General features: G+C 39.7%; 5 protein-coding genes across 5 annotated transcripts; 3 read left to right on the forward strand and 2 right to left on the reverse strand.

Annotated features, from left to right (window-relative positions):
• Positions 1-9,081: 9,081 nt before the first annotated feature.
• BDW43DRAFT_304779 (FAD-dependent oxidoreductase) lies at positions 9,082-11,544 on the reverse strand (the record flags this gene model as incomplete). The annotated part of the gene is made up of 3 exons (XM_032045668.1): positions 9,082-10,874; positions 10,926-11,200; positions 11,261-11,544. 3 exons carry the CDS (start codon positions 11,542-11,544, stop codon positions 9,082-9,084), a joined length of 2,352 nt encoding a protein of 783 aa, XP_031894040.1.
• A 330-nt stretch (positions 11,545-11,874) lies between these two features.
• BDW43DRAFT_324116 (ABC transporter ATP-binding protein) lies at positions 11,875-16,579 on the forward strand. Its single transcript, XM_032049887.1, has 4 exons — positions 11,875-13,172; positions 13,279-13,918; positions 14,013-15,418; positions 15,477-16,579. The coding sequence occupies exons 1-4, from the start codon at positions 12,205-12,207 to the stop codon at positions 16,402-16,404; spliced, it is 3,942 nt and encodes a 1,313-aa protein (XP_031894041.1). The 5' UTR covers positions 11,875-12,204; the 3' UTR covers positions 16,405-16,579.
• A 237-nt stretch (positions 16,580-16,816) lies between these two features.
• On the forward strand, positions 16,817-18,733 carry BDW43DRAFT_324119 (cytochrome P450; the record flags this gene model as incomplete). The annotated part of the gene is made up of 4 exons (XM_032049888.1): positions 16,817-17,971; positions 18,040-18,150; positions 18,203-18,360; positions 18,415-18,733. The coding sequence occupies 4 exons, from the start codon at positions 16,817-16,819 to the stop codon at positions 18,590-18,592; spliced, it is 1,602 nt and encodes a 533-aa protein (XP_031894042.1). The 3' UTR covers positions 18,593-18,733.
• A 193-nt stretch (positions 18,734-18,926) lies between these two features.
• On the forward strand, positions 18,927-20,402 carry BDW43DRAFT_324121 (transferase family protein; the record flags this gene model as incomplete). The annotated part of the gene is made up of 1 exon (XM_032049889.1): positions 18,927-20,402. The coding sequence occupies one exon, from the start codon at positions 18,927-18,929 to the stop codon at positions 20,400-20,402; it is 1,476 nt and encodes a 491-aa protein (XP_031894043.1).
• Positions 20,403-20,496: 94 nt separating this feature from the next.
• BDW43DRAFT_324122 (serine hydrolase FSH) lies at positions 20,497-21,492 on the reverse strand (the record flags this gene model as incomplete). The annotated part of the gene is made up of 2 exons (XM_032049890.1): positions 20,497-21,305; positions 21,354-21,492. The coding sequence occupies 2 exons, from the start codon at positions 21,490-21,492 to the stop codon at positions 20,572-20,574; spliced, it is 873 nt and encodes a 290-aa protein (XP_031894044.1). The 3' UTR covers positions 20,497-20,571.
• Between the last annotated feature and the right edge of the window lie 18 nt (positions 21,493-21,510).

The raw sequence follows: 21,510 nt of genomic DNA on the forward strand, positions 1-21,510 counted from the left end.
AAAGTTAAGATTTACTTAAATAAGAGTATATTCTTAGTTTACTACTATATTAAATTCTAATTAAGTTAGAATAGATACTGTCTCTTAAGATATTTTAAAGTATTAATATTTAAATTAGTAATAGTTTTTAATATTCTTAATTATAGTCTATAACTTCTTATTAATTATAGTATCAGAAGTTAATATTAAATCTCTTTTTAATATTAGTTATAATATCTATTACTATTACTAAAGCTATTTTAATCTAAAAACTATTTATAGACTTATAATATTTTTTATAGCAGATTATTTTTAGTTAAAAAAAGATTATTAAATTAAAAAGAAAAAGAATAATAATATATTAGATATCTATAATTATCTTAAATAATTAGATAATAAGGATTACTTTAAATATATTAGTAATAGTAATAATTCTAGGAATTCTAAGAAGAATCTATTTAATCTACTGGATAAGAATTATATTAAAGATAAAGATATTTCTGAAATATCTGATATTTAGCTTTTAATATTAATAGAGAAGGAATATATATAGTTCTATAAAGATAATAATAAAGATAATATATAGAAACTAGAGACTTTAAACTATTAATAATAGTTAAGATATAGAGCTAGAACTATAAATTATTATACTTTTATTAGTTATTAGATATATAATATCTAATATTAGACTTTTAATTAAACTTAGTATTTTTTCTTTAAAGTTATATATTCTAATTTAATTAGAATTTTATTTACTTATATCTTTAATAGCTTCTGCTTTAATATCTATATTTATACTAAACTACTTTAGTATTAAGAATTAGATATAGTCTAATATATCTCTATAATTTATATAATTAACTGCACTGGCTTGCTATATATAACCTGTGGGTTAAACTGTCAGCCTGTGGGCTGGAGTAGCCAATAACCCGGCCTGGCATGGACTTTTGTATACACAAACCCAGCCCATTTCTTGGCGGGTTGGGCCGGGTTGGGCCGGGTTTCTTGGGCTGGGCCTAACAAGTCTAATCCTTGTAGCCATCACAGACTTGCTGTTTAAACTTATCTAATAACTTAATAGTAGAACCAGCAAAAGTATAGCCAGTAACTATAAGCTTATTAAGATCTAGCTTATCAGAGTTAGGTAATGCTTTTATTAAACAGCTAGAAAGTCAGGATAATATATCTATAATAGTATTAGATAATTCTGGCTTATAGAATACCTTTAGTCAGTATTATTGAATATACTGTAAAGCTTTGATTAACTAAAGGTTAAGCTATTCAAGTATAACAGTATTTAATAAACTTTATTAAACAATAGTAACAGTTACTAAATAATTAGTATATATAATAATAGAGAGCTTGGAAGCCTATACTAAATAGTATATTTTATATAGTATCTATATAAAATAAGATATTTTAAGTTCTATTAGCTAGTAGTTCTTCTTTATTAAGATAAGTAATTAGCTAAGAAATAGTATAGATCTAACTATAGTCTAAGAAAGTAATTTAATTAGATCTATATATTATTAATAATTAGCTAGATAAAATACTATAGTACTATATCTATACTTTAATATATCAAGATTAATATATAGCTGAATATCAGGATTAAAGTAGACTAGAAACTTTAAACTAGTAAATTTAGACTAGAGCTTATTAAATATTTTAAGCTTTTTAATAATTAATTCTAGAAGAGATATAGTCTCTAACTAATAATAGTATAATTAATCAGATTTAGAACTATCTTTCAGTAGTAATATTTTATATTTCTGGAGTATTTTAACTTTCTATATATACTGCTTAATATAGTAGTAAAAGTATCCAGTAAGTCCTAAATAGATTTCCAGATTTTTTAGTATCTATAGAAAAATAAGATTATATATAGCTTTAATCTTTTTCTCTAGTATTGATAGATCTAATATATTAACTTATTACTTAAGTAGTTAAACTAAGAAAAAACTAAGAAATACTTTAGATAATTTAAGATAGATATTTAATAACTTAAGTTTCTGAAATACTAGCTTAAGATAGTATAGATATTTATTAAGAGTATATAAGATAATAATTATATTATCTATATATATTTAATAAAACTATTTAAACTTCTTGAGATATATATCTATCTAATATTATATATAAGAAATTAAGTTAATAAAATCTATAATAGTAATATTAAATACTTTCTATTTTTAATAACTAATAATAGCAAGCCAGTTATAGTGCTCTAGTTTAATAGACTATTAATAAAAGAACTTATAGATATCTATAATTAATATAAATTAATAGTCTTATACTATATTCACTATATTCTCCTGTATAGATATAGAATATAAGTCCAGTATAATCTCTTTATTAGTATCTCTTAGATTAATAATAACTTAGTTTTTCTTAATATCACAGACTATTCTTTATACTATAAATACTGGATAGATAGATAATATATAATTAATAGCTTAAATTAACTTATTCTATTACTAAAGTAGATTAAGAATTTAGTTAATAAATTAACAGTTTTTCAGGCCTATATAATATAGTTTAGACTTAGAAAATCAAGTTTTCTATCCTTCTTTTAAAGAGACTTTAAGCTATTAGTCAGAAGATATATTAATAGTATCTATATAATTCTTAATATTCTATATATTAAATTAATTAAGAAACTTTATGAATTTAGTAACTGTAGTAGAATTAGTGCTATAGATAGTAATATTATTAGACAATACTATATTATTATCAGATATTTAATCTAATAGATTCAGAATATTACTTTTATCTAGTAAAATTACTAAGTTCTTATCCAGTGAAACTATTAAGTCTTTATATTTAATAGTGGCTTTTATTACTCTGGCAAACTCTTATTTAATATAATAATAATAGAAATATAATAGTTAATATTAATACTGGACCAGGTATATATAACAATACTTAGTATAATTATAAGACTAGAATTAGGATTAGTAAGGATAGGAACTGCTTATTAATCTAGATATATTAGTCAATATATCTATAGGTAATTTAGCTATAGGGCTAATAAGTATAGATTAGGCTAGTTTAGTAACTTATTTCTTGACTTAGTAAGCTATTATAAAATCAGTATTAGCTAGATATCTGATATAAGCATAACAGCTAATAGTAACAGATTAACTAGATTTATTAATAGCCTTAATAAATAAGAAGTCTAAATTAACTAGATAAGTATAGATAGTAAGTTCCAGATAATTAAAGAATTTAAAAATAAGATTATAATTAGTTAGTAATTTAGCTCTAATCTTTATAGATAGATAATTCTTAGAATATCTAGATATAACTACCTGATAATTAGTATATATAAATATTAATTAAAGATAATTAGACTTTAATTAGATTATAATAGAGAAGTATAGATTCTGACAGGTATATATAGTACTAATATAATTATTAAAGTTAAGAATAAATTCTTTTTAGCTAAGAATATCTATACTAATCAGTAAATTAGTATAGAGATTATTAACTAGATAAATATAAATTCTAATCTTAATAAAAATATTACTACTATTATTATCTAGATAACCAGGAATATATATATTAAATAATATATATTTAGATATAGTATAGTAAGAACTAATACTACTAATAGTAATTAGATTATTATTACTAATATCAGAATCAGGGATCTATCTAGCAAACTTAGTATTAATTATAATTAATAAATAACCAGTATTAAGATAGACTTCTTAATACTTCTTAATAATATTAAGTCTAATATAAGCAGTAGTATAATACTATAATTTAAGGTCTTACTTAGTTAGTAAATTATTATTTAGACTATAATCTGACTTGATAATTTAGATATATAAGATAATAACAGTAGAAGTAACTGAAGACAGATTACTATTATTCTTTAAATAGATAGATAAATATTTATAAAGACTATTATTAGATATAAACTCCTTACTATACTAGTAATAGATAGAGATAATTAGATTATCAGTAACTAGATTAATATAAGCTAAATAGGCTTTATAGTTATTATCTTAACTATCTATATTATTATAGTTAATCAGGTTTCCCTGGATATAGTATAATAGATTATCAGGTTTATAGTACTTGTTAAATAATTAAGAATCTAGATTATTAGGCTCTTACAGGAACTGCTAGATATTAATTCCAGGTTCAGTAAGCTTGCTACTTAATTAAGAACCAGATTCAGAGATATCAGTAGCATAAGCTAGATTCTATAAAGATTATTAAGATAATTAAGATTAATAAGATATTTATAGATAATTAAACTATACTTATAACTGGTTCTATTACTAATATTCTCAGGTATTCTAAATAGATAAATATAGATTACTATAGTTAGTAGATTTATTAGTTAGCAGTAATTAACTAGATCTTAAGATTTATATTTAGTTATTCTGGTTACTGTTATTATTCAGTACTTGCCTTTGCAGATTGACTTAGTATTAATTCAGCCATGTAGATTAGTGTTAGTAGTGCAGTTATTGACTATACTAATACTGATTAGGATATTAATTAGAATACCAGTTATTAATAGAGAATAGTCAATAATACTGATTAGATCTGTATTAATCAGCATAGGATCTATTAGAGTAGTAACTGGAAAGTTAGGCTTTTTAGGAATTAGATTAATATAATTTACTATAATACTGATTATTTAGCTTTTGATTAGTATAGGACTGATAGGATAGTGCTAGATTCTACTATATATATTCCTAATATTCTAATTATTAAAGAAACTATGTTATGGTAGTATCAGATTATAATTAAAGAATATATTACTGTAATTAGAGATCTAATTAATTCTAAATTATACTTATTTAATTAAATAGATTATATATCTCTATATTATAGATATAATAAATAACTTTCTTAGTAAATATCTAAGATATATAACTAGCTAAGATATTATTATATCTAAATAATATAGTATTCAGCTTATTAAGAGCCACTGCAGGATTAGGTTTAAATCTTTTAATAAGCTAATCTAACCAGTCTTTAGCTATTAGAGATTAATAAAGATATCTCTTTTCTATTTTACTAAGCTAGAATATAAATTAGTTAAGGATAGTATTATATAGATAATCTTGAATACTTAACTAGACTTCTTTCTTATCTCAGTACTAGATAATATTATATATACAGTCAGTAAAGATATTAATATTCTTATAGTATATCTAGTTATTTAATTACTTAATAGTAATATTATCTTTTAAGTCAGGCTAGAAGTAGCTAATTTCCTTAATTTTTAATAAATTATTTATAGTATTATTACCAGGAGACCCTAGAAATTCTAGTAATTCTTATAGTTCTGGTTAAGAAGTAACTTGGCTTTATTAATCTTTAAGATAACCTAAGTATTACTTAAGTTATTCTACTATACTTATTAATAGATTAAAAATCTTTTATAGATTTTAACTAGTTAATATATTAGACAGGTTCTAAATATAATAACTAGATAATAATCCAGAATTAGCTATAGTATTAATAGTAATAGAATTATTAGTATAAGATAGATTATTATTAAATAGTTTCTTTATAATAGAATTAAATAACTTAATCCTCTTATAGTTTCTTAAGTTCCTTTATACTGTAGAAGAGTTTTTAGTAGATAATAGATCTATTAATAACAGTATACTTACTACAGACTGGAATCTTGATTATATTTAGACTTATAACTAAGACTGAGTTCTGGCTAACTACTTGGTAGATTATACTATATTATTACAGGTTATTAACTACTTATAATATTCAGATAGGTCTATTATAGTAAGGGTCTTGATAAGATTAATAAATTCAGTAATTACTTAATTTAATATAGTATAGTCAAGCAACCAATCAGGCAGATAAATACAGTAAGTAGCAGAATAAGGAGATAACCAGTTCTCTTAGTAGAACTGTATAAGTAGAGAGGTCTATTTATTAAGTAGATTAATAGATATTTAATAGATCTCTTTAAATCTTGATATCTGATAACCTAGCTTAATAATATATTAGTTCAGCCTAGACATTAAGGTATTAATCTATTATAAGACCAGGAGAGCTTATTTAATAATGGCTTTAATAATCAGATATAATAACAATAGGTGTAGGACTAAGAGAATAGAGAGAATAATAATTAGTTAATAAAGACAGATTATAGGTAAGTACTGGACTTAGGCAAATCCAGAGATTTATAGATCCCGTAATTCGTAATGTGATTGGTCAACAGACAATCCGACTATAAGGTATATGGAGGCCTCATACAGGTCAGTGCAGTACAGCTTCAAAACAGCTGTTTTTATCAAGCTTTTATCAGGAATATAGTAAATGACCCTTAAGATAACCCTCAGGAAAGAAACAAAGACATACTACTAATTGTTGGGTACTTCTGAATATGGTATAGAATAATGATTTCTTTAAGCTGCAGGAGCAGGATGCTGCTAAGTTCTACATACAAAGCAGTGAAAGGGGCGGTACAGCAAGGCAGGCAGAAAGGAACGGGAGCGACAGCGAAGCGATAGCGAACGGAACGCAACAGCAGAAGTTTCTATATACTATATATAGAGATATTAATTTTATTAATTACTCTAATAATAGATACAGTAAGTCAGGCTTACTTAAATTAATAGATTTTAGTAAATTAGTAGCTAGTAATATTAATCTCAGTATAGCTATTAAGATCAGTAAATATTTTAATATTATTTTATATTTAAATAGAAATATAAAATTAAATAGTAGTCTCTATTAAGAAATAAAGAGCTAGATTTATAAAGTCTATTTTAACTTCTAATTATTTTCTAATTTACTATTTCTAATCTAGATTTATTAAACTGATATTTTCTTATCTTTCTAAGAATATTAATTAGTAAAGTATAAATTATTATTATATTAATAGTATTATAATATATTCTCTTTTTTATCAGTAAAGTTCTTATAGGTTTTCTTTAGATTATTTTTTAGATTTCAGGATTGCTTATCTTTACTAGTATTCTCTATTTTCTTTAAGATTTCTATTATAATTTTGTTATATTTTTGCTTCTGGTATAGTTAAAGAAGGCTTTAGTAATATATAGCTAATATTATTATCTTATTATAAGTTTTAGAAAGATTTAAATAATATTTCTGAATATACTTAATTAAATCTAGAAAAAGCTTTATAAAGAAAGTGAGAGCTTATTCTTTTTTAGATTATCTTAGAAAATATTATTCTAAGATATTAAGATAAATATAAAACTTTTAGAAGTCTTAATTATTTTATTACTAAGTTTATTAAAGTTAATCTATTATATTAGGTTACAGTGTTACTATATTCCTGATTAGAATAAGAATCTATTTAGTAAAATAGAACTATAATTTCTTAGTATCTTGTTACTGTTCTTATAACTTTTTAGCAAGATAACAATACTATCTCTATCTGTAAATCAGGAATATATAAGAAAGAACTATAAGAATCTTTTAATTATCTTTTTTAAGATATTTTTTAGCTGCTTTAAAAGAATATTCTAGATTAAGAATCTATTCCTGACTTTACTGTAATTTAAAATTAAGAATAAATTCAGAAAGATTTTTAAATAGCTTAGTAATATAGCTATTCTTTAATAAAGTTAAACTAGATTATTAATAACTTCTTAATAGTTCTCTATTTTCTAGTCTAGTTTTTAATTATTAGATTATTTCTTAAAGATTCTAGATAGTTTTACTATTGTTCTAATTGCAGATTCCAGAACTTGTTTCTGGAATAGTCTAAGATAAAGATTATATCTCTTTCTTATAGATTCTTAAAAGAGACAATATATTACTATTAGAGAATTATAATAAAAAAGCTATTAATATTCTTAGATAGTTAATAAAAGAAGAATCAGAATTGTTAAGGATATCTACTATTCAGGGTAGAAGACCTGTCAACTAGGTAAGGATATATAGACTAGAAGAAAGAGAGATTAAAGACAGGCAGTAGATACTAATTAAATAGAAGACTGATTCTTGATCTCCTACTACTACTAACTATTCACTAATTTATAGCTGAGGATTCTGTATATAAAGGATTCAGATTTCCCGTTAAAAACCAAACCGTTGACAGCCTGATGTCCCTCATCGGTGGCCGATTGTCCATGCACCTGGGTCAGGGTATCCTGTACGGCCATCAGGCCGAATCGCTATTCAATCTGTGACAAAGCTCTAGTAATAGAGCTGTTCTATCCGCATAAATATAAGTAATTATAGTAATCTATTCTTGATTACTATCTTATAGATATTGCTTTATTCTATTCTGCTTATAGCAGTGCCTGGAAAAGATTCTTTTACTTTTAAATAGTACTCTAATAAAAAATTCTTTTTTATCTATATTATATATATTTTCAGGCTATATATCATATTCCTTAATCTTTCTAGTAAGTAACTTAAAGTATAGAGTATATTTAAATACAGAATCAGCTCTCTTATATATAGAATTAATTCCAGTAGTATAGCGAGAGATCAGCTTATTTTAATATTTCTTTAGAAAATAGCTTGGCCAGTGCTTTCCAGACTTTATTCTTAAGATCTCTTTAGTAAAATTTTGAAGTATTTTAGAGATAGGATATAGACCTCTCTCAGAGAGTTTATTAATATAACTTATAAGAGTTTTGGCCTGCTGGTTATTAAGTAATTACTGGTTTTTGTATTGGTTCTCTTTTGAATATATAACACTGCGGTGACGCCTTAAGAGAGTTATATAATCAATACTAAACCTTTTTGCAATATCTGCATATTTAAACAATTCTCCTGGATCTAGGGATTCTAAAAAGGCAAGCGCCTCATCAATTGAACCCATATTGACGGAGTTGTGGTGGTTTGAAATTGAAGCCAAAAAGTCGGTGTATATAGAAATCCGTGCGGCAGGTGGGGACGTGCGTCAGGTGATCAAGTACGGTATCAAATGATTTTAAAGGCAGCAAGATCAGCTCATCAGCCATCGTGATCCACTATATGTATGAGCATGTATTCTACCGCGGCGAGTCCTTGCAGAGAAAAATGCGACTTTTTTGTCCCAGTGAGAATTAGTCAGAATATAAACCATGTCTGAATATACCGGTAGCACATCCTGTACAGGGTCGAAGAATCAGCAAGCCTGCGACTTTCTCACTTCGCCGCCTTTCCCTTGGGCAGGAGCATCTCTTTTTGGACGTCAAGGATCGACTTTCCTGAATACTTGTCCCTAGTGACCGCGTGTTTTTCTCTCCTAGACGCCAATATCTCCTCTCGCCAAATCCACCCCAGCGCCACGGAAATCGCAGGGCCGGCAAGTGCGCCAGACACAAAGCCTATTGTGAGTATCTTCGCCCAACTTTCTTTAGCCATCCCGGCACTCTTGATGTCATGTATCAAGAGGCCGACCCAGAAGAGACTCGCCAGGAGGAGGGTCCCGTGTCGGCTGAACTCGGACAAATCTCCACCTGCTCCACGCAAGAAAGCAGGCGAAAAAGCGTCCAAGAGTAGGCTCTGCCGCGTAGCTATGTAATTCGCTGCAGATACGGCACTGAGGACACATAAGCACCATCGGATGTAGGGGAGATCCCGCAGCTGGTTGCTCATTGTGTCCTCGTGCATGCTGACTTTGCTCATCCGAGTTTTGACCATTATCCACTGCATTATCGCAATCAAAATCTGTGGCTGGAGCATCCATCGCCAGTGCCACCACGCTGTATCGACCTTGATGGAGTAGCCGCTCAGGGTGAGGAAAGCCGGTGCACCCATGAAGAGCACTACTGAGGGCAAGATCAACCGGGTGTAGGCCACATTGGTGAGCCTTGCATCAGCTGCCGCGAATTTTTCGATGCCTGAGAATACAAAGTGCAGCGCATAGTAACAAGGGGTAACAACCCCTGGTCCAAACCTAAGGCCAAGGAGCCAAAAGATGGTTGGAAACTGCGCGAACGTCATCACATTGGCACGACGGTTCGACTCAATGAGCCATATGGCATAGATGACACTCTCCTCAGCAAGGGCGCGTAAATTTTGAAGCAATTGCGCTCGTTCACCGAATCCCGTGAGTTGTCTTGGCTGCAGGAATTGGGCTCTAGAACTATCCACACTATCAATGGGCATCATTGTCGCCACCCAAGAAGAGAGAACGAGCAATGGCAACGCAAGGGCCGTACGTTTGAGCAAACTTTCGCGTTTGCCGATACCTTGGCTTGGGTTGAATGGACAGGAGCCTTCGAAAGACTGGGCTGGTACTGGTAGGTACTCAATGATCTCAGCGCCGATGAGCGTACTGGTGACTAGACTCAGCAGCGACTCGGTGGCATTTGGCACAACATAGTTCATGACGAAGGGGGCCATGCGACTATCCAGTGCCTGCAATCGGCAAACCATCGCCGCTTCTTTCACTGTCGCGTTGACTCGGGCCTGGCGCTTCTCCTGCCACTTGCGGAACGCTGATTTGATCGTCTGAGAGGTAATCAGCCCCTCATCATGGATCCTTTGGAGTTGATTTGCTAGCGCAGCAGCAGACTCGATTGCATTGTTCCCAGCTTGGCCAGTATTAGGGGTCATTTTATGGGAGTTATCCCCAACAGTCGCTATACGTCCCCAGCTCCACATGTTAAACAGGGCCTCCTCCAACGGTACCAGCGTGCAGGTCACACGCTTTTTCCAGAGATCTCCCAGCGTCACCGTCTCGGTGATGGGTCGCCAGGCATTTTTGAGCGCGAGACTATCCACATCTGCTTGAGAGTATCGTGGGAAGTCTTTGGCATCGGTATAATAGACCTTGTCCAACTTCTCATGGTAAAACCAGAACACTCGTCCATCTTTCCCGGTGATCACGAGCATGGACCTGCCGTGGTCAAAAACGGTGTCGACGGTTCCCTCGACGAGACCATCTACGGGGTCAGATATGCCGAAGAGACAGTTGAATCCAGCACTCATTCCTGGAGAAAGGCATTAGTCGCAGTTCTTGACCCGCAGCTTTGCGCACATACTTGGCTCCTTCAGCGCTCGGAAATGGTCTGGATCCTCCTTAGCAAGACGGCACATCTCGCTACGAGTCGATGCTTTGCTGTTGACGCCATCACAGCCAACCACTACATCGCCATGGTAGGAAGAGCCGTCTTCACAATATACACTGACACCAGAATCCGATTGGTCGATCCGCAACACGGCCTTGTTGGGCAGCATATTGTCTTTCAGTGCAATTGAGCCTATCAACGCCTGGAGAGCGCGCTGTCGGTCCAGAAAGCATGCTCCGTAGCCAAACCTAGCATATTCTTCAATGAAACTGCCTCAAAAACTGACTAGACACTCAATTAGCTCATACCTGGCTTTCAAGATCGGGAAAGTGAACGCTGGTGGCATGACCAGTGTACCGTCGCTGCGATGAACTTTGGACATTTTGATTGGTGCTGTATGATTCATGATCTCTTTGGCCGCCCCTAGCTGATCCAGGATGCGCATTGCGGCGGCATTCAGCCCAATTGATGCTCCGACTTGGGGGTCAAATCGACCTCGGGCCTCTAGCAATACAAAATCAATATTTGCTTTTTCCAATGCACTTGCAAGCGTGAGGCCCGCCAGGCCCCCGCCAACGATGATTACCCGCATTGAGGCTGTGAGGTCTTTGGAAATCGAAGAATTCAAACAAAGGAGTAGAAGCCAGAACAGACGCGAGATCGGAGATTCGGAATATGGATAGCTACATAGCTTTTTTTTTGTCGCCAATGATACTGGCTGTTATTAATGAGTCCGCATAGGGTGAAGGGAAGAATCAGGCATTACCCGATTCAGTAAGTTCCGAGCCCTCACGTTGATTCGCCGGCTAGGGCTTAGCGATTTGCGACTAAGTCTTGGATGTCTTCCAATGTCTGGGCCCCTGTAAAGAACTGGACTAGGTCGTGGCCCACATAGTACACAGACATCTGTCAGATTCGCTAGATGAAAAGAGATGTTTTCTTGTTTGTTCTGAGTCAGGGGGCCATGTATCTAAAGCTGACTCGCTGCTGAAGAGCTGAGTAATCTAACAACATCCTTGCAATACAGCAATCATACACAGGTTACTGTACCCATCCATATCCTTGTCGCTCCCCACTGATACCAAGCAAAGAAAACGCGTCGGCAAGGAGTACTCAGGGACACACTCAGGGGCGTAAACAAAACGCGAGCATTCAGCTCAGCCTCGTCTCAACGATCCTCACTCCATTTCTGGATTTGACCACCATAACTGACTGCCACTGCCCCCTTGAATGATTGCTGGACTATCTCACCATGCCGAGCCGCGACCTTGGAGACCAGCAAGCGCCTGTCCAGGCAGGCCAAGATGCCGCGCCTACCAACCCTCCCTTGAACGCAGTCGGCTCAGCGCCGGCAGATGCAGACAGAAATGAAGAAGATAATGATCCGTTCAAGCATCTGCCTGAGCACGAGAGGGTCATCCTCAAGAGACAGTTGGATCTGCCCGCCACCAAGGTCAATTACATGACGCTGTATCGTTATGCGACACGGAATGACAAGGTTGTCCTCGTCATCGCCTCGCTCGCAGCAATCATCGGCGGTGCACTCATGCCTCTGATGACCGTCCTGTTTGGAGGACTTGCAGGCACCTTCCGCAGCTTCCTACTGGGCAACATACCTGACAGCCAATTCACCAGCGAGCTTGCCAGATTCTCTCTGTACTTCCTCTACCTCGCTATTGGCGGGTTTGTGATGGTGTACTTGGCCACGGTCGGTTTCGTGTACGCTGGTCAACACATCACAGCAAAAATCAGACAGCAGTTCTTGGCCGCCATTCTGAGGCAGAATATTGCTTTTTTCGACGAGCTCGGAGCGGGTGAGATCACCACACGCATCACGGCAGACACCAATCTTGTCCAGGAAGGTATCTCAGAGAAAGTGGGATTGACCCTGACAGCCGTCGCCACCTTTGTGGCTGCGTTTGTGATTGGTTTCGTCAGGTACTGGAAGCTCACGCTGATTCTGTGTTCCACTGTCGCTGCCATTGTTGTTACATTGGGCGCCGTGGGCTCGTTCGTCGCCAAGCTCAGCAAGACATACCTCGGCCATTTTGCTGAAGGAGGAACGGTTGCGGAAGAGGTCATCAGCTCGATCCGAAATGCGGCTGCGTTCAATACCCAAGAGAAGCTGGCTCGACGATACGATGGATATCTCGTCGAAGCAGAGAAGTCCGGGTTCAAGCTCAAGTCCACCACCAGCTCAATGATTGGTTTTCTCTTTCTGTAAGTACAGCGAGTGGCACAACATCTTGCCGTCCAAATGGCGGTCTCTTGAATTACCTCAAACAGCCCGGTGGCCTGACCTTACCTTTTTTCTTTCTTCTTTTAGATTCATCTACCTCAACTACGGACTGTCTTTCTGGATGGGCTCCCGCCTCCTGGTGGATGGTTCCGTTGGATTAGCGCAAATCCTCACTATTCAAATGGCCATCATGATGGGGGCTTTTGCCCTCGGGAATATTACACCGAATATCCAGGCCATCACCACAGCGGTTGCTGCAGCCAACAAGATCTACGCAACCATTGATCGTGTCTCTCCTCTCGACCCTTTATCGACCGAGGGGCAGAAGCTGGAGGAACTGCAAGGAAATGTGGAACTCAAGAATATCAGACACATATACCCTTCCCGCCCCGAAGTTGTTGTGATGGATGATGTGAGCTTACTGATCCCTGCGGGCAAGACTACTGCGCTTGTTGGGGCTTCAGGCTCTGGGAAAAGCACTATAATCGGGCTGGTTGAGCGTTTCTACGATCCTGTCGGTGGATGCGTACACATCGACGGCCATGATATCAAAGACTTGAATCTACGCTGGTTGCGACAACAAATTTCTCTGGTGAGCCAGGAGCCTGCCTTATTCGCTACTACGATATTTGGCAATATCAAGCACGGTTTGATCGGAACAGCGAACGAGCACGAGTCCGAAAAGGGAATTCGTGAGCTGGTCGAACATGCTGCCCGGATGGCAAACGTAAGTAAGGCAAATGCTATGATGCCCTGCCTCAGACACCGCCTCTCTGCTCGTACCATATACGATACGATATTCTGACTTCGTTGCGTTTCAGGCCCACGACTTCATCACCTCCCTTCCTGAGGGCTACGAAACCGACATTGGCGAACGAGGGTTCCTTCTCTCAGGAGGTCAGAAACAACGCATTGCCATTGCTAGGGCCATGGTTAGCAATCCTAAGATCCTGCTACTTGACGAAGCAACATCTGCACTCGACACGAAAAGCGAGGGAGTTGTGCAAGCCGCACTCGACAAAGCTGCCCAGGGACGAACTACCGTGATCATTGCTCACCGACTGTCTACTATCAAGAATGCGGACAATATTGTGGTTATGTCCCACGGACGTATTGTTGAACAGGGCACCCACGATGACCTTCTCCAGAGGAAAGGGGCTTACTACAACTTGGCCGAGGCTCAGCGAATCGCGACAAAGCAAGAGTCTAGAAACCAAGATGAAGATCCCATACTGCCTGAAACTGATAACGATTTACGGCGACCCGAATTCAAGGAGAATCGCTACATCTCGGACAAAGAGGTTCAAGGAGAAGACCCTGAGGACATTCAGGTGGACAAGACACGCTCAGACAGTGCGAAGAAGGGACAAGAGGACATTGCCGACAACTATACCTTGTTCACGCTGATACGGTTTGTCGCTGGTTTGAACAAAAAAGAATGGAAATATATGGTCTTTGGACTTTTGCTCTCGGCCGTTTGTGGTGGAGGTAATCCAACACAGTCTGTCTTCTTCGCCAAGTGCATTACAGCCCTTTCACTTCCTATTTCAGAGAGCTCTGAGATACGGCGACAAGCCAATTTCTGGTCGCTGATGTATTTGATGCTCGCCTTTGTACAGCTGCTCGCTCTCATATCTCAGGGTATTGCGTTCTCTTACTGCGCAGAGCGACTTACCCACCGGGTTCGCGACCGAGCATTTCGATATATCCTCCGGCAAGACATCGCCTTTTTCGACAAACGTTCCTCGGGTGCTCTCACTTCTTTCCTGTCCACTGAGACCTCCCACCTGGCTGGGCTGTCTGGGATTACTCTTATGACGATTCTCTTGCTGGTCACCACCCTAGTTGCCGCCTGCGCCATTGGTCTGGCCGTAGGGTGGAAGCTTAGTCTGGTGTGCATGTCCACCATCCCCCTCCTTCTCGCTTGTGGGTACTTCCGTTTGGCCATGCTGGTCCGACTCGAGAAGGAGAAGAAGAAAGCCTACGAAAATTCTGCAAGCTATGCCTGCGAGGCCATAGCAGCCATCCGAACCGTGGCTTCCTTGACCCGCGAGGCGGACGTTTGCAATCACTACCACGAACAGCTCCTCTCGCAAGGCCGTAAGTTAGTGTGGTCGGTTCTCAAGTCATCCGTTCTTTACGCGGCATCTCAGTCATTTCAATTCCTTTGCATGGCTCTCGGCTTTTGGTATGGAGGTACCTTGTTCGGCAGACACGAATATTCCATGTGGGTAGATGACAATTCCCGGAACAGACGTCATATTAGTTCTAACCGTTATGTTCAGGTTCCAATTCTTCCTGTGCTTCAGCGCAGTCATCTTCGGGGCGCAGTCTGCAGGGACCATCTTCAGCTTTGCACCGGATATTGCCAAAGCCGGGCACGCTGCTGCCAGTCTCAAGGCTCTCTTCGACCGGACGCCGGATATCGATACCTGGAGCCATGATGGCGAGATGGTCCAGAGTATAGAAGGCCATGTCGAGTTCAGAAACGTGTACTTCAGGTACCCAACGCGACCAAATCAGCTCGTTCTGCGAGGTCTCAATCTGCACGTCAAGCCCGGGCAGTACGTTGCGTTCGTCGGAGCTAGTGGATGTGGCAAGTCCACCGCAATTGCCCTCCTGGAGAGATTCTACGATCCAGTCCTCGGCGGTGTCTATGTTGACGGCAAGGAAATCTCGTCATTCAACATCAACAATTACCGCTCCCATCTCGCGCTTGTGAGCCAAGAGCCAACGCTCTATCAAGGTACCATCCGTGAGAATATTATGCTGGGTACGGACCGAAATGACGTTTCGGAAGACGAAATGGTGCTATGCTGCAAGAACGCAAACATCTACGATTTCATCATCAGTCTGCCAAACGGTTTCGATACCCTCGTTGGTAGTAAGGGCAGCATGCTGTCAGGTGGCCAGAAGCAACGTCTTGCAATAGCTAGAGCATTGCTCCGCAACCCCAGAATCCTTTTGCTGGATGAGGCCACTTCCGCTCTGGATTCGGAGTCTGAAAAGCTCGTGCAAGCTGCTCTGGATAACGCAGCTCAAGGCCGCACGACGATCGCCGTGGCGCATCGTCTCAGTACGGTGCAAAAGGCACACATGATCTATGTCTTCAACCAAGGCCGCATCATTGAGAGTGGAACTCATGCTGAGCTGATGCAGAAGCGGTCAGCATACTTTGAGCTTGTCAGCTTGCAGAATTTGGGTGAAATGTGAATCTTCTACCTGGGGATCCCGAATATTTGGCGGGTCTGAGAAAACATCCGGTCGGATAGTGACTATCAAATTGATGCTCTTTCTTTTCTTTTCTTTTTTTCGGTGCCTATGGTCATCCTGTGATCTTTACCTTTGATTATTTCTTCTCTATCACTAGATAGTACTAATGTTATTGGCCCTTGTTCGTTATCAGTCCGTATCATAAGTCCATGCCGTCTCGTAGTCTAGTTTCTGTGAGGGCATTGAAACAAAAGGCCATGAGCGCGTCGCAAAGGCAGCCTTTTCTTTCTGTCATGATGGCTGCCGGGACCTTCCATTCTTGGTTATATCCGGCGTATACCGCCCTTTAAGATTTGAAATAAAACAACTACAGCAACCCCAGCGTTCTATCTACGACGAACCATTTGCCAAAATGATGTCCTCAGAGCTCTCCGGCTTTCTAATCCACTACACATTCAAGGATGTCCTACTCGGTGGAATATCTCTGTACCTCGTTTACGGGATTCTTCTCTGTATTTATCGCTTAACAATTCACCCATTGGCCCAGTTCCCAGGCCCTAAGCTTGCAGCAGCGACATTTTGGTACGAGTTTTATTATGACCTTTTCCCACACAAATTGCGCTACCTGTGGAAGATTGAGGAAATGCACAAGAAATACGGGCCAATTGTTCGCATCAACCCAATTCACTTACATATCAACGACCCCAACTACCTCGATGAAATATATGCCGGAGGCAAGCGTAAGCGCAATCGGGATCCCTGGTACTACCGCTCAGAGTCAAATGGCCCTCTGGGATGGTCGGTTTTTCAGACTGTCGATCACGATGTCCACCGGATGCGAAGGGCCGCACTCAATCGTTTCTTCAGCAAGCGTTCCGTCCAAGAGCACGAGGAGATGATAATCGACAAGATTGAAATTCTGTGTGGTCGCTTTGCAGAGGCTTATCGCACAGGTGATATTGTTTCTCTAACCTTCGCTTGCGGTGCGCTGACAATGGACGTCATCTCGGCCTACGCTTTCGGCGCGGAGACGGACAATTTGACGCGCCAGGACTTCGGCGCGGAGTATCTCGAGGCATACAGCAAACTGAGTCAATTTGGCCCTGTCGGTCGTCAGTTCCCTTGGCTTGCCAAGGCATGTCTTACGCTGATTCCGTCGAGCCTCATGCATCGAATCAGCCCTGCCGCTGCCCTCATTCCAAGGAATAGACTTTTCTTTCGCGGTATGATTGAGGAATCTGTTCGTCAACAGGAAGAAGGGAAGAGAACCAAAAGTGAGGGTTTACTTGAGGCAGAGAAGGAGTCTCAAAAGAACAAGTCTATCTTCCAGGATATTCTACGGAGCAATCTTCCGCCCAGCGAGAAAGCACCCGCCCGTTTAGCGGCAGAGGCCAATCTCTTGGTTATTGCAGGCACTGAGACTACTGCCAGGGCTCTGTCACTTGTCCTCTTTCATATCTTGGACAATCCTCAGACCTTATTGCAACTGAGGGAAGAACTGAGGCCCCTCATGCCCCATCCTGATTCACGGGTGTCCGTGGCTGCTCTCGAAGCCTTGAGGTTCTTTGTGAGTCATTGAGAACAAGTCAACCTCCATCAACGTAAGATAAAAGCTAATCATGTTGGCTCAAACAGCCCGCAGTAATTACGGAGGGAATCAGGCTCTCTCATGTGGTTTCAAGCCGAATGCCTCGATATGCACCAGAGGAGACACTACGCTACAGCAAATGGATTATACCCGCGGGGGTGAGTGCATTTCGCAAGGCTAAATCGACTTCTCACTAATTCTTGGGTGTAGGCACGTGTGATGCAATCTCATTATCTGCATCATATGAATCCCGACATCTTCCCGGATCCCTACACGTTCAATCCGCATCGCTGGCTTGACAATCCTGAGTTGAAACAAAATTATTTCATGGGCTTTGGCAAAGGCTCTCGGATATGCCTTGGTATCAAGTCAGTTTTCATCAGCTATCGGTCTTTTTCCTCTGCCGTCTGACCACCTAACAGTCTTGTATATGCCGAACTTTATCTCACTATAGCCCGCCTCCTGACTCGTTTTGACATGCGTTTGCATGAAACAATCAGGGAGCGGGACGTCGATGTAAAGCGTGATTGTATCATTGGGCTCCCGAGCCCTGAAGGGCAGGGAATCCGCGTGAGGATTACACAAGATAAAGCAGGGTAAAATTGAGGTCTGGTTATCTAGCAGGCTAACACTTGGCCAGCAATCCCGGCAGATTCGACCAAAAATAGGTCTGGCTGAGATATTCGGGAAGATATTTTTTTGTTTAGCTCATCTATCTCAAAACCACTAGTAACAATGCCTATGCATTACTCATAATCTGGAATGACCGAATCTAGTAATATCCGACGTTCAAGTGACTTGAGTATTGCTTACCAATATGGCTCTCAGCTACTGACTATGCTCCGGGTTTAAGACTACCAATTTGACAAGATGTAAAACAGGAAATCATGAACAAGGTGTTTTCATTATCCTCAGAATCGTGTTGTGATTGACCATGGCCCCGACTTCGAAGATTGCGCTTGACCCCCTCGACCACATAGCTGCGTGGAATATTCCACAGAGCGTGATCTACTTGAGTTTGAAGCAGGATGTCACGGTGCAGGATGCCTTTGGACGTCTCCAAGAAGGCCTGCGTCGCACCTTTGCTCAAATACCTTGGCTCAATGGTCGCGTACACTGGCGGAGCGATGATACCGCGGGGTGGCGTCCCGGCCAGTTGGAAATTCGTTTCGAATCTCTTTCTTCCAAAGAACCACCACACCAACTGCGATTCAATGAGTTAGAAACCGATCTGAAATTCTCTGACCTCAGCGATCAGGGTTTCCCGTTGGATACATTCGAAGAGGAAAAATTGTTATGGACGACCCCGTTTCAGCCAAATTTCGAGAAAGGGGCTGATGTTTTGACGGCCCAGGCCAATTTTTTGCCTGGGGGCTGTGCTCTGGTTCTCTCTGTCGCGAGCCCGGCCTCGGACGGCACCGCTATGCTCTCTGTGACTCAGGTTTGGGCTCACCACTGCAACTCTTGGACGACAAACGCGGAGACGGGCAACGGTGTTCAACCCTACGGCGGCTTGGGCTCGGGGTTTGAACGGACAGCATTGAGAGCGACATGCAAAGGGGACAAGCGACACGAGATTTCAAGTCACATGGCAGCAGGGATCTATCGTCTCGTGGGCCTTGACTCCGAAGACGCCTTTCTTGAGATGACTTCCACCGCTCCCGACGCTCTTCCTGGTGTGCCCAACACGATGAAGCCCATGTTGTTTTACCTGCCGCAAGGGTCATATACAGCCCTGCGCAAAGACTGCATTGCTGAACTTGGTCCTACGGACGTTTCTGGAAACGACCTTATCTGTGCTTTGATCTGGAGAAGTGTTGTCAGGGCTTGGATGGCAACTCAGGACGCGCAGCACAACATCGGCGACCTTCGCACAGCAATTTCCGAGGTCAGCATCCCCTTCGATGCGCGGCCACAGCTCCAGGATCTGCTACCAACCAGTTATCTGGGCAATGTCAACTTTGAAAATAGACTTGCACTTTCCCTGAGCCATATTGTGGCCAAGGATACGAGCATACCCCAGCTCGCGAAAACGATACGGACCCATGCGGCAACTTTCGCAGGTCACGCCAGCCTGCTGGGTGCGTACCGACTACTCGATTCGGTCCCAGACTACAAAAAACTACCGCAACTGCGAGCATCTCGCATGAAATCACCCTCAGTGGGCATCCTGGCTCCAACAACGCTTCCGTTCAATGAGACCTGCTTTGGAGCCCAGACATTCGGTGCTGGTGGTCGACCGGAGGCTTTTCGGCCACTCATGGGAGATTGCAACAGTGGTTTCCGCACCTGTTTCGTCATGCCTCGAAAGACTTATGGCGGAATCGAGTTTGTCATGACTTTATCTGACAAAGAAGTGAATTTCCTCGACAAGGACGGGGAGTTTACGAAATATAGTTTACGCATGTAACAATAACTGAAGGAGAGAAGTGGCAGTATATATCATAATACATCCTTGAGCTTGCGAAATTGAAAACATGTCTCAGATAATGGAAGTTCAACGAGGGCAATGTCCAACTTGAAGATAGCCATTTCCATGACATATAATTTCCGCCCCGTTTCCGTTCGCGAGCACGAGATCAATCCCCATAAAAGTCTCGTATCTGAGTACCTTCCTCGGCCATCGCCTTGATCGATGGAACAATGGCATCCACGTCGGATATCTTAAAGGGTACGTCATGGCCGCCATCGTGACTATGCACCCGCCGAATCGAAGGTGTGCATAGGTCTCGTGCAACTCCCGACTGCTTTCCAATGTAGGGTGAGTCGTTCTGCCCGCTCACATGGACCGTTGGTATTTTGATCCGGGCGTGAAACAAATCTGGATGTACCAAGCGCGGTACTTCCTCGGGCTTTTTGGTGCCCAGGAAATCGACATTCGTGTTTGGCAAAATCATTCCAACGCCCATTGACTGCATGGACAAGACCTGCTGCAGATACTGGGCAAGCGTTCGCTCGGACGGATCTTCCAACTCCGTCATAAAATCGCCATCGGGGAACTTGGACCGAAACCCTGCATGGTCATCTGCTAGCCATCGCCGCAGAAGCTGCTCACAATAGCTATCATCAGGTGAAACAACAAATATGGGCGAGAACATGACAGCAAAACAGAATGGCGAAGAAGCCTGCTTTTGTTGCTGATCCAGCATATAAGTTATCGCAAGGGCAGCACCCAAGCTGAAGCCAAACACGCCGTCGAAAGGACCGTGCTTTTTGATAAAATCATCTAAGTGGCGGAGAGCTTGACGCATCTCAGCTGGAGTGAATCCTGTTGCGTATGAATAGAAAGGCCCTGAGGCCCAAGCCGGGACGCCTTGGATGCTTCAGCATTGGTTGGAACTGGAACGATAGAAACCCGTACCTGGGCCTCTCCCGCAAGGTATTGCTCCATCTAGAAAATTGAACTGATACTCTTTGCCCAATGCCCTCACGAAGGGCGCCAGTTGCTCTTTCAGCAGCGAGGATGACGAGCCGAGACCGTGGAGAGCAAGGATCCTCATTTTCGGCAGCCTTCATCT

Source organism: Aspergillus alliaceus (genome assembly GCF_009176365.1).
Source record: "Aspergillus alliaceus strain CBS 536.65 unplaced genomic scaffold BDW43scaffold_95, whole genome shotgun sequence".
Lineage (NCBI taxonomy): Eukaryota > Fungi > Ascomycota > Eurotiomycetes > Eurotiales > Aspergillaceae > Aspergillus > Aspergillus alliaceus.

Coding starts and splice junctions, on each gene's coding strand:
- BDW43DRAFT_324116 (XM_032049887.1), top strand. CDS start 12,205: ATGCCGAGCCGCGACCTTGGAGACCAGCAAGCGCCTGTCCAGGCAGGC. Junction 13,173..13,278: donor ATGATTGGTTTTCTCTTTCT/GTAAGTACAGCG, acceptor TTCTTCTTTTAG/ATTCATCTACCTCAACTACG. Junction 13,919..14,012: donor ATGCTGCCCGGATGGCAAAC/GTAAGTAAGGCA, acceptor GTTGCGTTTCAG/GCCCACGACTTCATCACCTC.